At 39.5% G+C, this 14,677-nt stretch overlaps 1 protein-coding gene and 1 long non-coding RNA gene across 3 annotated transcripts in view; one reads left to right on the forward strand and one right to left on the reverse strand.

Moving 5' to 3' along the window:
- LOC147334274 (uncharacterized) overlaps positions 1–14,677 on the reverse strand; it is a 15,422-nt gene continuing 745 nt past the window's right edge. The window contains exons 1-3 of one of the 2 annotated variants that reach the window (XR_015128428.1): positions 12,601–12,894; positions 2,128–2,217; positions 1–506 (exon numbers count right to left, since the gene is read on the reverse strand). This is a non-coding gene — a long non-coding RNA (uncharacterized LOC147334274). Of the gene's footprint in view, positions 507–2,127; positions 2,218–12,600; positions 12,895–14,677 lie in introns of those variants that run through there. The other variant, XR_015128429.1, reaches the window with a different exon arrangement.
- LOC147334275 (butyrophilin-like protein 2) overlaps positions 7,113–14,677 on the forward strand; it is a 20,574-nt gene continuing 13,009 nt past the window's right edge. The window contains exon 1 of the mRNA XM_086286823.1: positions 7,113–7,265. Within this exon, the coding sequence (XP_086142949.1) occupies positions 7,196–7,265 (70 nt within the window). The 5' untranslated portion in view covers positions 7,113–7,195. The remainder of the gene's footprint in view (positions 7,266–14,677) is intronic.

Here is a 14,677-nt window from a genome sequence, read left to right on the forward strand (position 1 = left end):
TCAAGTGAGACCAAAGTTTATTGAACCTGCAGAGAAACCAGATCACTGCTGTGGAGACGACAGCACACTTAGAAATAACATAAATAACAGCAAAGTTACTGAAGACATGAAAACATGGATTGCATCTATATTTTAGTTACATACCATTTATTATTGTTTATGTATAAATGATGTCTTGGTCATGCTTTTATTCTGAAAGGCCTGATGAAGAAAATATTCTTTTTTATATAAAAAATTTAAAAACTAAATTAAGAAAGCAAAAATTTTCCAGCTTCTTTATAAAAGAAAATAACAAAAACTCTCCATTTGAACTTTCTGGCCTCAGAGGTTGTGTGAGGTTTCCTTCATGAGGAGAACAAACAGAATATAAACCAGTGTGTTTACAGTGAGTGTGTCAGGTCTGAGCTGCTGTGTGGACCAGTTAGAGAGCAGCAGCTGGATCCCAGTGGTTGGACTGGTGGACGACTTCAGTGAGGAGTCGATGACATTTGGCTCTGGTAGAAACTCTGCACACACAAACACACAGGAGGAGAATATAAGCACAAATTATTATTTTTGGCTCTAATTAGTAAACACAGAGTGAGTCTATAACACTAGCAATGTGTTAAAATTGTATGAACACAATGATGAGCCAGATTCTGCTGTCGTGATGCAAACTGTGTACCATTATGGATATATATATATATATATATATATATATATATGAAGTCTGCCAATAAAGATTGAATTGAAAAATTTAATATGTGTGTAAGTTTAACTCAATATTATTCTTTCAGCTGTTGATTGTTAAGTTAATATCAAGTAATTGACTGCATTGTATTCCACTACAGAATACATGCCCCAAAATGTTTTTTGTAACGTATTCTGTTAAGTTACTCAATGAAAGTACGTATTCTGAATACTTTGGACTCGCGTACTTGAGTATTGAGAAACAGTCTGCAGTCTATGATCTAGCCTCAGCTAATGGCAGCTAACAATGCATTCCTGCCCGTGTACTGCCCTGTATGACCCTGCACATTGTGCTGGCTCTGGATCCAATGTGTAACTGACGCCACCAACATTAACAGAACACTTACATTAGAGCCTCTTATTGTGTGTTTTATTTGGATTTGCAGCAATCAGAATAAGAGAAACTGTATTAGCCCCAGATGAATATTGAGTTAAAAAAAATTAATAGATAAAGGGGCCGCGAGTCATACTTGAACCTGGGCCGGCCGCTCCCAGCCGTGCAATATGACTACATGCTCATCCAACTGAGCTAAACCTGTGCCTGTCTGCATTAAAGTACCAAAATTGGAGAAGGCATAGAGAGGGCATAGCCTAACATATGAAACCAGAAATGTCCACTGTGTATTCTATTTATTTCAACACAGTAACTGTATTCTGATTACTATCTATTTAAATGTAACTGTAATAGAATACAGTTACTCATATTTGTATTTTAAATGTGGAACGCCGGTACATGTATTCTGTTACTCCCCAGCTCTGTTGTTGGTTTAGTTCTTTGTTGCACTGCAGCATGTGACAGTAATTAAAAGCTGCACTTTAGTGCCTAAAAGCCCACATGGACACACGATGTCACGTGCACCTATCAGGCGATCAGTCCACAGAGAGACAGATGTTACGTGTAGTTTTAGATATCTGACATTTAAATCGTGCGTAAATATTCAAGTATTCGGGTTCAGATGTACTTAATTGTAAAATAGTTTTACATGAGGTCAGATTGCTTCATATTTGTTTGTGGCACCTGAGAGTCCTCAAAAGTTACACACAAATCATTGCACACATTTCTAAATCTTTGTTTACGCTTATGAATAATATCATACTCGTTTGCAATTCTTCTGAGGTAAATTCTCTCCATACTTTCTCATTGTTTTCTCTCAGCCTTTCAGCTCCACTTTTCTGGGTGAGCGCACAGCAAAGGTAGAGAAGGGGCCGGTCACATTAAGACAGTTGATTATGCAATACAGTGTCAGAAATGAAAATCAACAAATGGGCTGCTGCCATTGCTTGCACGGCTGGTGCCCAGTGAAAATAACTGGTTTGTTAGATTACCACATAACAAAAAACCCCTCAATCCTTCGGAAATAGATTCATTTCTTTGTACTAAAAGAAGATCAGTTGTACCTTTCAGCCTCTCTTCTCTTTGGTGATATTCATCCGTATCAGCTGACATCTTCTGTTCTCACTGCTGAGCAGACTGCAGCTCATCACTCTCTGCACAAGAAAAGCCACAAAAAATCAATCAGGTTGGAAAAAACAACCAAAAAGAAGAGTTTCATTAATAATGAGGTCTTTATTTCCTGTGTAGAATTACAAAAATATTTCTTGGAAAATAACTGGCAGAAGGTCTCAGCAGCGCTGTGGGCCACTGTGGATATTGTGGACAAACTCACGACCATATTTGTTGTTAGCGCCACAAGAATTAGGAAACACACACTTTGCCAAAAACTACAAAACAGAGCTATATATTTGCTGTATATATTGTCTCATGCTATTTGCACACCATCAAGTAAGATCCCAGAATCAGGTCTGAAGAACAGTCAGGAGATCAGGGGTCAGTTATGACTATACATGTGTGATATGCATGAGTAAGCAATAGTGTCCTCCAAAGATCAAATGACATCCACCTCTGATTCATTAAGTTCAACACAGCGTAATTAGACACATTCAAACACACGGAAACACATAAAGACTCATGCATCATCATCGACTGGAAGCTTGGTGATTTGATTACAGAAAGTATCCTTGGACAAGATAGTGAATGTAAGTTTCATCAGCGTGTGAACTCTAGAAGGAAAGCACTTAGATGGAGACAATTTATTGATTCATATATAAACAAGGAGGTCCAGGCTCCAAGATCAAGTTTAGGCCCACCGATCAACAGAAACACAGTCCAACATCAGAACACAGAAACAAAAAGGTGGAAAAGAAACATTGAAGTATGAAGGACTGATCCTGGCTAACTCCTGGTCTCACTACACAACTGAAGTACAGATTATTTCATGAGCTTTTCCTCTTTTGAACAATAATGTAGTGAAAGATGAGCGTGCTGATGGAGGAGGCTGTTGGACTGACGGAGCACAGAGCTGCTGGATGGTTAACACAGCAGAATGTCACACAAACTATGAAATCATTAACTTCATAAAGTTTAAATATAAAAGGAATAGAATAGAATGCCTTTATTGCCACTATACAGAAGTGAGATACAGAGCATCTCCTACTCAGTGCAAACATGTAGAGGCGGGGTGGGGGCTGCACAGTTTCTGCAGCACTATAGTGGATGGATGATGGTAGAGGCTCCTATGGACCCAGCAGGGTGACAACAACACCCCATCAAAGGGACAAAGACACTGAGCAGCATGACAAGAAGTGCACTCACTATAAACATCATGTAACTAATAAAAACTACAATGGGATCATTGATGGAGCTGGACTGTTGTCAGAGTGCAGCTTAGAGGAGATTCTGAGTAAGGTTTCCTTTGACCACTACATGTGAACATTTAATAATGTTCTCTATCCAAATTCAAACTGTTTAACTTATGAATGTTATAAAGTAAATAAACATCTTGTAAATAAGCACAGTTACAATATTATATGATGTATTATTTGTCCCCTTAGGGAAATTTGTTGTGGACTCAAGTACTGCCACAAATGCTGCCTTCACAGAGTCAATAAACATTAAAGAAATAAGAAAGAAATAGATGCTTTTTTTTAAAAAAAATTTTTATTATCTATAATTACAAAGATACTTGTTAGTATATACTCATATTGCAAATAACTCTAAAAACTGTTATTTAAAAGCTTGATTGCTGTTGTAAAAAAGGAATTATTAAAGTAATTCAGATGCATTTTGGGACTCTGTATCTTCAAGAAAGAAAAAAGCTCAAACTGACAGAACTCTGTACCTGTGTGATTACAGACCAATCATAAATGGACTGGAGGGAGAGGTCCTGAGTCCTCCCAGTTGCACAAGACGTGGCGGCTTAAATTTTGCCTGCTCAGAGAGATCACATACCACGGTCATACCTTATGATGCTCCACAGCCTTCTGCTAGGGCTGATCGATATAATGATATATATCAGATGACGATATATAAACATCTATTGTTTCATATTACACGCTATCGTTTGTTTTGTGGTGCAGCAAAATAAACTGTTTGCTGCAATATTTTTTCATGGTTTTGATGGTCACTGTAGTGGCTATTTTAATTTCTTACATTTCTCTCTTTCTCTTATATTTAAAATAACCACACTACGGACAAGCCACTGTTATTACATGTTGTCAGTAGCAACAACGACGGTAAGCCCAGCTTGTGGCTCCGCTCTCCGCTTGTTTATTTTCCACATAAACCTTTCACAATAAAGCTGAATATCCTGTTGAGACTGTTTAAAATAAACTAAATGAATGATGACAAACAGAAAGACCAGTCAAAGCAAATCCAGGAACTTATTTCTAAAATTTGTGATATATATCGTTGTCGGGATGATAAATGTCTTATGTCAGGATATGAGATTTTGGTCATATCGCACAGCCCTACCTTCTGCTTTTATTCCACTATATTGAAATGCAATGTTTGCATGTGTGCTCCATGCAGTTTATTTAAAAGCTTTTGTTACTTAGTATTCTGCTGATAAATTGTATAATTATAACTTAGCTACCCAGCAATATATATATATATATATATATATATATATAGGTAATCAACAGCTATGACTGTTGTAAAGACCCATCTTTTAGCACATCCTAGCACACCCACTCACTTCACCAGATGCACCTTGTTTAGTCCTCTCACCTTTTATTGGGTGTGGTGCTTGTCCTTAATTGGACACACATGGACTGCATTGGCAGTCCATGTGTGTCTTTCCTTCTTTCCTTTATTGATTTGAGAATGAACGGAGAACCCTGTGAATGATTAGATGACTGCTTATTCTCATTCTAAACGGATGAGCCCATGATGCTGATTACTTAAACCCTGAGCCGTCCTTCCTTCATAACAATGAAATTAAAAAGAGATCCACATATCACTAAGTGACAAATTATGGTCGACTAGTAGGATGTTTATCTCAGCTACCACAGGGCAAGAGGTGTGCCAGGGCCATCCTCTATGCCTTTGCATGCTGGGGCAGCAGGTTGAGGGTCGCAGATGCAATAAACTGATCCACAAGGCCAGTAATGTTGTGGGGATGGAGCTAGACTCTATGGGTGGTCTCGGAGAGGCAGATGTCCACGATAAGGGCAATGCTGGACAATACTTCCCACCCACTCCATGACGTGCTGGCCAGTCACAGAAGCACCTTCAGTGCGAGACTGAGATTACCCATAATGCACCACTGAATAACACAGAAATCGTTTCTCCCTGAGGCTCTATCTCTGTACAACTCCTCCATCTAATACACGCTCTACAGAGAAAATAACCAAGTTTTACAGTTTACAGTCAATCATATATATTTAACCTCTGTAATATTCTGAATATTTATTATTTAGCTATTTGTATATATTAGAGCTTTTTTTATTTTGTAACTTTATAATATATTGTATTATTGAATTTAGTTCAGTCTGTTATTGTTACTGTTTTTGAGCAGCTGTAATAATTTCCTTAGAGATTAATAAAATATTCTGATTCTGATTTTCCATTACAATCGAGTTCCACCTAGTGTGCATGGGTTCGTTGTGGCAAAGTGGCCATGCTTCCCGTGACAAACACCACAACAACCATGGATGCTGAGGCGACGATATAACTGCTGCTCAGTCTGTGGCTTTAAGGAAGACTTGGGGACCACAGTGCTCGTTTCAGGGTCTCAGCTTTGATTTTGCGTGACAAGACAAACGTGACTCGTCAAGTGCTGCCACTGACTAGTCGTAGGTGCCATGCAATCTGTTGATGTCACAGAACAGAACCCTGGCAGAATAGGTACTAAAAAAAACTGGGTACCAAGTACTATGACCTAATGGAAACCCCTGAAAACCATGGCAAGCTGACCCGAGTAGGCGCTAAAGGGGCAAAGGAAAACAGTGGGGAAAGGACAATGAGTGAATTAACAAGCTACTAGATAAAAGACAAAAAACTCACAAAACACATGTTTTTATATGTGAATAAACAGAAATGTGTTAAAACATGAATGTAAATAAAATATAAATATCAATTATAACTTAAGAGTTTACTATAATAAGGTACACGCCTGGCACATCATACACAGTAACCTGCCTAGACAACTTATGTTGATGTCTTCTAATGTAGCAGAAGATGTATTCATGCACAAGGCAGAGAAATTTTTGCCTCTGTCACAGAGTGGACAGCAGAGCTGTTGTTTTTGTTTGTTTGTTTAACTATTATTAAGTGTGCAGTATATTCAGCAAAAATGTAGCATTTAAGCTAGCTTGATTTAGACTTCTGTGGGAAATTATTTCCTAACTCACGTTGTAACCATTAGTAGTTCACATTATCCAGGAAGTGCAAGTCAGGTTATGTCAAAGGTTTATAGTGTTGTTTCAGGTGTTGTGCCACAAAGTGATTTCCAATGTTTCTCTGTTTTTCTTATGTCTAATATATTGGCTTATAGTGGTATGTTTTGGTAAATAAACTGTAATGAACAGGATTTGTGAAGGGGTTATATATAAAGACATGACTTGTTTTTGAAGTGTCTTTATAACAGCACAATTGTTACAGTCCTTTTGATCACTTAAAATATGCTTACAGAACTGTGATGTTATATTTCTTAGCTAGATCTCTCTGGAAAGCCATATTTTTAATGTCCATCAGACTTCAATCATATAACATAGCGAGCCTTATCATGAAATTACATGAAATTACCACAGTGTAAAAAAATCAGATAGGTAAAAAACACTTAACTTTTGAAATATCCATTCTTTTAGATAAATATATAGTCATACATATTAGGATATGACTGATTAGCATGCAGTGTTAAAAACAAATACAGGCTTGCACTCAAAACTAGTCTTTGAATATCTGACTTAGAAATAAATATACAACGATTTCACTACAGTGTAATACACAAACTACTGCAGAACAATTTTTATTATTACTATTACCAAATTATCAAAAAGGGCAGTTTTGTCAAGTCCATTATTCAAGTCCCTTTTTAAGCACCTCCCATAATCGCACACAGTCCCATCGCATTAAAAAGACCGTTCAAAATACTCTAATCTCAGGATCAGCAGAACAAGATACGAGATGGGTCCTGGGAACTCCTGCAGGATCGATGCGGTGCTCTTTACCGGCTTGATCGTGTTGGTATCTGCAGGTGGGATTTGACTTTCATCAAATGTATTTTGAAAACTGCAGCAGCGGTGTAAATACAAGACACTAGCATTATTAGCATTAGCATTAACGCCTGGGAGTTAGTTTAACTTAGCTTGGCGACGAGATCGAAGAAGCGTTTGCACAAGACTGGGGGTGGGGAGTTGAGATCAAGACAATGTTTGGCTACAACATCGCTTTCCACACCCGTCATTGTGTCTGTAGTAGACATATACTGACCACCCGATCGACCCCTGTTCCTGAGAAGGCCTACTAGCTCCTCATGTCAAAGATGGACGCTGAATCGACACCGGTTAGCCCATTTGACAATCAAGCGATACGTCAAAGTAGAGGAATGGGTATTTGTATCTATGTGCAGAATGACCGGTCAAATAATAGCATAGAGTGGGCGGCATCTGCTCTCCAAAACGAAGAGCAGTGGCCGGTGTTCCAGATCAACTGGCGTTTAGATCAACTGGCGTTGGTCGAACAGATGTGTGGCAGTCTTGCGTTTCAGTAGTTCCTACCGACAAACCAGCAAAAAAACGCCAAATGTGTCATCTGTGACACTTGTGAGGTTGTCTCAAACACACTCCGTCAGTCTTGATGCTGTTGAACAACAAAATGTTCAAAAATGTGGCGAGTTTACCTGGTGATATCCTCATGCGCGACGCGATCGCAAAAACAGCAAACAAGTAACACCACGCCGATGTTGTTCACAGGACAGCAAGAGTAAACGATCGGGAGACTCTTGTCGTCGTTATCGTTCCACTCGCACGGTTTATTTCACCGAATTCAGCGTTTTTGCTTCACAACTACAGCGAGCAGTTTACTTTGTGCACTAACATGGAGTCGAGTCAACCAGCGCCACCTCTGGCCAAGTGCCACAGCCTACAGCCAGATCAACCTGTGACACACATCTGCAGCACGTTTGAATTCGTGTCATGCACATTTGTACCTTTCAATTGTGTGTTTGTGCGTCATGCAAATAAACCATTGAAAAGAATGAAATGATATCATATATTCCTTATTGGCCTACATTTGTTCAAAATCCCAAATTATATACACAAAGTCATAGAAATCACCACTCCAATTGGTCATCATGATTTTGATATTCTCTTTTTCCATAACAATGAAATACGCCTTGGACAAATATGACACATCGATATTTCATTAGTGTAGTAACATCACATCCTGTAAGCATCGTTTGTCTGTGTCTGTTCCCTGGAAATTAATATTTCCAGCCAATATAGGCAATTCATCAACATGGCTGGAGTTATATACAGTCTGTATAAGTGTGGTTAATCTAATGACCATTTGTAAGGAGACGGCAGTTACTGTGAATTCACAGCAGTTACACAGTGATTAGTAATAAACAGAGCCAGTGAGAGTGAGTGGATTTAAGAAAGTCAGTGACTCAGGTGTGTCGCTTGGTTTGTCATCTGTTTGTGAGACTGGAGGGGATGTAGAAATCTTTTGTTTTAAATCTTAGTTAGGAAGATGCCTGTTTGAAAACAAGCACTTTCTGTGAGAAATGCAAGAAGTACATCTGCAGAAAGCACACAGTTACATTCTGTCCATCATGTGGACAAAATTGAAAATGTTGAGCATTGAAAAACTGAGAACGTTGGGCAAGTTCAAAAGAAATGTGTTTGTAAGAACGAAAAACCAAATTGTTCCTAAAATAGTTATGGAAAGTCTAACTGTTGTATGTGTGTGTTCTACATGTTTATCTGATGGAAAATAAAGTTGCTATTGTTTTATTGCAGTTTTTGGATAATTCTGAGTGGATTTACACAGTACGGATCTAAATGACCCGCAACAAAATCAATGTCATTTTTTTGTTCTTCAACATAATTCAAGGGTTAATTTCCAAAACTTGCTTATGATCTTCAATTTGTGGCAGATCCACTATCACACAGCAGCTGGAGCAGTTTCAAATGGAGGTCAGTCCACTACTACCATAGCCTACTACTAGATTAACTTGTGACACATCTGCACCTGCTGCTATGATGACATTGAGTAGAGGCTGAGTGGCTGCACTTACCCCTGGTACATCCAAATCTGCCCACAAACATGTTGACAGATGCAATGGCAGCAATGTGGATTGTCAACACTAAAAACAATCAGTAAGCAAAGACAACAGGGATCACTTTTTTCTGTTTATTTAGCACCCACAACATTTGTCCACAACACTGTGTGGTACCACTTTCCACAGAAGGTGCATTCAATCTGCAAGATTGAATGAGATTGTCAGAGTCATTGTCTGACTGTTTATTACTAATCACTGTGTAACTGCTGTACATTCACAGTAACTGCCATCTCCTTACAAATGTTTATTAGATTGACCACACTTATGCAGACTGTATATCACAACCAACTCTGAAATGTTCGTTTGCAGAGGGAAGACACAGGCAGACTATGCTAACGACATGTGATGTTACAACACTGGTGAAATATTAGTGTGTCATATATTTGTTCACGACATTTTTCTTGTGGGCAAAAGTATTGATATCAGGATGGTGATTCTTATGTGTATGTCATTTGGCATTTTGTACAAATGTAGGCTGATAATAAATACATGATATCATTTCATTCATTTCAAAGGTTTATTTGCATGACGCACAAAAAGACACAATTGAAAGGTACAAATGTGCATGACACGAATTCAAACGTGGTGCAGATGTGTGTCACCAGTTGATCTGGCTGTAGGCTGTGGCACTTGGCCAGAGGTGGCGCTGGTTGACTCGACTCCATGTTAGTGCACAAAGTAAACTGCTCGCTTTAGTTGTGGAGCAAAAACGCTGAATTCGGTGAAATAAACCGTGCGAGTGGAACGATAACGACGACAAGAGTCTCCCGATCGTTTACTCTTGCTGTCCTGTGAACAACATCGGCGTGGTGTTACTTGTTTGCTGTTTTCGCGATCGCGTCGCGCATGAGGATATCACCAGGTAAACTCGCCACATTTTTAAACATTTTGTTGTTCAACAGCATCAAGACTGACGGAGTGTGTTTGAGACAACCTCACAAGTGTCACAGGCGACACATTTGGCGTTTTTTTGCTGGTTTGTCGGTAGCAGCTCCTGAAACGCAAGACTGCCACACATCTGTTCGACCAACGCCAGTTGATCTAAACGCCAGTTGATCTGGAACACCGGCCAAATGCCAAGCTAACTAACAGCTAGCTAGCCGGTGTTAGCTAGCACCACTAGCTAACAGTGGTGATTGTTACTGCTGTCTGGATGCTAACGTTAGCATAGCTCTTAAAAGAATAACTTTTTGTCACTGTACATATACAACGAAATTGTGGGTGCTGCACACCAACTGTGCCGGAATATAAATAGTAGACATCAAGACTAAATAACAAAGAGGAGAAATCTGTACAATCAGACTATCATCAGTCTCACCCTGGTTTCATATCATAAAAATGAGATTTTAATCAGGAAAACCTGAAGTCTGTACTTTTAAAATTATGTCAACACGTGTAGTCTCGGACTATGGGCGAAACCACACTTGAAACTATTAGAACTATTAAAACTTGTCCTGTGGAAGCACACCCACAACTACAGGACTGCTTTAGAGCCTGGCTGAATACGCAGTCATTTTTGTCCTACATCAAGTGCTGTGCTCATAACACCACTTATTGATATTAAAGTTTATCAACATATTTTAGTCCACGACGATTTACCTCGACGTACCTCCACTACGCTTGTTATTATTATCGTCTACAATCCTTTGCCATTCAGTGCAGGGTGACATTTGAGACAGTAGGTGGCGCCATTGTCCCTTTTAACCGAGAACCTGCACCTTTACAGTTCTGTCACACAAAGTGGACATGAATGACTACTGATGGCTAAGGCTTACGTTTACACCATTGAGCCCTACACTACAAAATGTGATTGATTTAACACTTTGAAGCCGGATTTAATAAATGTTTGTGCCTGTACAAAATATGATGTGGCAGGGTTGATTGGTTGCTGCTGCAGTGAGCAACAAAGAGTTGAATTGAAACTGGGTGTTAAAAACAATAGTGTCAGAATTAGTGATGGGAAGTTCTTGTGATGGAAACGGTAACTCTGAAACTGAAAAAAAATCTACTAAAAAGCACCTAAAGGAGGTTACTTTTGTACTGCCACTGGCTGCAAAGACTTCTATCCTAATAAGCATATACTGCTCGCTTTCTGTCTTTTAGCAATAAAACTTCTGTGGGAAATTTAGGGCTGGGTATCATCAATGATTTCTAGATTTGATTCGATTCTATCTGAATTGGGGAAATTTTGCCTCAGACAGTCAGAAATATTAGAAATTTGATCATTTATCAAATTGACACTGACACTTGTGAGACTTCATCAGAGATGTGAGCATCGCAGCAGATGCCTTTGTGTCAAAGTAACTGAGAATAAAACAGAAAAACCTGAAGGAGATTTTCTTGCCCTGCTTTTTATAGCAGATTTGCACTTTGTGCCGAATCGGTTTACCTGCTCTCATTTACCGTTTTAGCTGTTTGGTAGTTGTTGAAATAGTTTTGTGAGCTGCTTTAACCTGAGATTCTGACGTTTCGAGCAAAATACGTTTATATTTAAAAATGGATTCATGATTTTAATGAATCGATATCGCTGTATTCAAGCTAGAATCGACTTTAATCGGAAAATTGATTATCAAAACCCACCCTTAAGGAAATTACCTCCTAACTCACGTTGTAACCCTTTGTTAGTAGTTTACATTATTCACGAAGTCCAAGTCGGGTAATGTCGAAGGTTTACGGTGTTGTTTCAGGTGTTGTGCCACCTTTCCGATGTTTCTCTTGTGTGTAATATCATTGCTTTTATTGGTATGTTTTGGTAAATAGACTGTAACGATCAGGATTCATGGAGGGGTTATATATAAAAACGGCCTGTTTTTGAAGTGTTTATAACCGCGTAATTGTACCCATATTACAATGACTGCAGTTCTTTTGGCCACTTAAAATACTCTTACAGAACTGTGACGTTATATTTCTTAGCCAGATCTCTCTGGAAATCCCAATTTTATGTCCATAAGACTCCAATCATAACAACCCAAATGATCACACTGAATATAAAACGAACGAACTGCATTTCTTGCAGCATAAGCTCTCTGCAGGCCGCTCCTCTCTCCGTCTCTCCTGACCGAGGATTATCACTGTAGAACTACACAGCCTTACATGACGTGACACCATTTTGTCCGCACAAGGGCGAGCAGTAACGACGGGAAATACCACAGCGAGAGCCTAGCACGGCCATACATATGGGACTTCATCTGCTCTGTAACCAGGCCTGAAACAATCTCCTCAATTTATATGTCTGTGTTTTACTTACCCCAACACGCCGAGGCTGTAGAAGTTACAGGCTTTTGTGCCCGATGGCAAACGTCGGGCAGACAACATGTTGTGCTGGATGTTGAATAAACAGTTTCCTCGACGCTGAGTCCCGAGTTCTAAAAATAGTTATAACTTCAAAGTTAAATCATTGTCGTCTTCGAGTACTGGATATCCCAAATCTTTTTTTCTACATTATCCGTTAACGACCGAGATAAAACCAAACGTTCTTCGTCCCCTCGAGCGGACTAAAGGGAGGAAACGTCACGAAGCAGTAGGCGTTTCACTAAAGTACACAGCTCCTCCTCCTCTTCTTAACTAGAGGTTAAGGAAAGCGTAGTAGAATTCAAAGCAAGATGTGTCTAGGGAGAACGACATTGCTTAGCTTGGTCATGATTTTCTGCTTCATCTTGTCTGCGGGTGAGACAACTGTTCAATTACTTTTGTATTTTAGAGACATTTTGACATTGTAGATACACGCCACAAATTTAAGAATTTAAAACCCCGACTGTCTAGGGCGCTTGTAGCTTGTTGTTAGCTTGACATATCTAACAACTAGCTTAGCTTGGTGGCTCGATAGACAGAAAGCCGGAGGTAGACCGAAGGCTTCGAGAACAGGACAAGCTCGCGACTCTGCCTTCTGGTGCTTTGTAGGCATTTTATCAGCATAGCTTATGCTATGCTGGTAAAACGCCTGTGATGGCTAGCGGCTGTGCGGACAGCGAGCGGACAGCGAGAAACACACCTCTGCTCGGTAAAACAGCTAATGCTAACGTTAGCATGTAGAAAGAACGACAATACTGCAAATAACAAAGGCGTAATAACTCTTCGTTGACCAATCAGACTACCTCACTCTGGTTCTCGGGGACGGGGGCTTAAAAAAAAAAACTTAAAACTTGAATCTATCCCACAACTAACTTTTTTTTTGCTCTCGGAAGGGGGGGGTCGGCGAATTGCTTTATAAAAGCCGCGGAAAAAAGCAGGGCATCAAAAATTTAATCAAATTCTTGTTATTCCTCTCCACGGAAATAATTACTAAAATGTGAAAGATTTGTAAGATCTGAAGAGTGCTAGTCGTACGGCTTATTTAAAACCCCTTTCCATGTTTCGTGACACTACCGTAACTCTTTAATGCTTTGCGCAATGTAAAAACTCTAGCGGTTCACGAAATCAGCGATTCCGCGCTTTTCCAATATATTGACGTTATTACGGCAATCACAGCAGCTCCTATCCGACCTCTTGCCTTTGTCTTGTTATTACTTTTTACTGCGGTTTATCGTTTTAATTTTGGGGCATTTTTAAAAATTCCTTACATGATTCATCACCTATCAGAAAACATACATACACAGTCCTCTTCCAACACCTGAAAAGACAGGGGTTTGAGCTTGTAGAACATACAGCAGAGTGGGTTTATTATGCACTAATGAAAATGTATAGAAGTGAACACTAACTGTCAGCAGTGCATGACAGGAACTGCTTCTTGGAGGTCTACTCGGGGCCAAAAGCATATGGAATAATTTAGATAAAGAGAGTTGCCCATAATAAACCGCAGGGCAAAAGTTGTTTTTTATTGTCAGGCAGACCTCACAATAATTCCGCGGTTGCTTGAGGATGGTTACTTCTTGTCCTCCAGGACATTGCGGCGTGCAGCTCGGATCTCAGCTGACCCTTCTCACCCTGGACACAGTCTGTTTGACCTGCTCCCCTCAGGCAGGAGGCTCCGGTCCATTCGCACCAGAACCTCTCGCCATAAGAACAGTTTCTTCCCCTCTGCTGTTGAACACATGAACAATAACCATATGACTGTCCCCGCCACAATCACATGACCCTACGCTGTGTCACTGCATCATTCCATGTTTGGCACTGATCACCACCTGCACTCATGTATATATCTTTCTATGCAGCACTTTTAATTCTTATTCTCATGTATATCTCATGCACATATCTTTCTACATAGCACTTTTAATTCTTATTCCTACTTTTATTTTTTCATAAGTGCTATTTATGACACTATGTTTGCACTGAAGCACCGCAGCAATTTCCTAATGTTGTAAACCTGCTCAACATTTGGCAATAAA

The sequence above is a fragment of the Aulonocara sp. 'chitande type north' Nkhata Bay genome, linkage group LG3, assembly GCF_057382095.1.
Source record: "Aulonocara sp. 'chitande type north' Nkhata Bay isolate Kocher_YH1m ecotype deep benthic linkage group LG3, A_spYH_male_GT1.1, whole genome shotgun sequence".
Taxonomy (NCBI): Eukaryota; Metazoa; Chordata; class Actinopteri; order Cichliformes; family Cichlidae; genus Aulonocara; species Aulonocara sp. 'chitande type north' Nkhata Bay.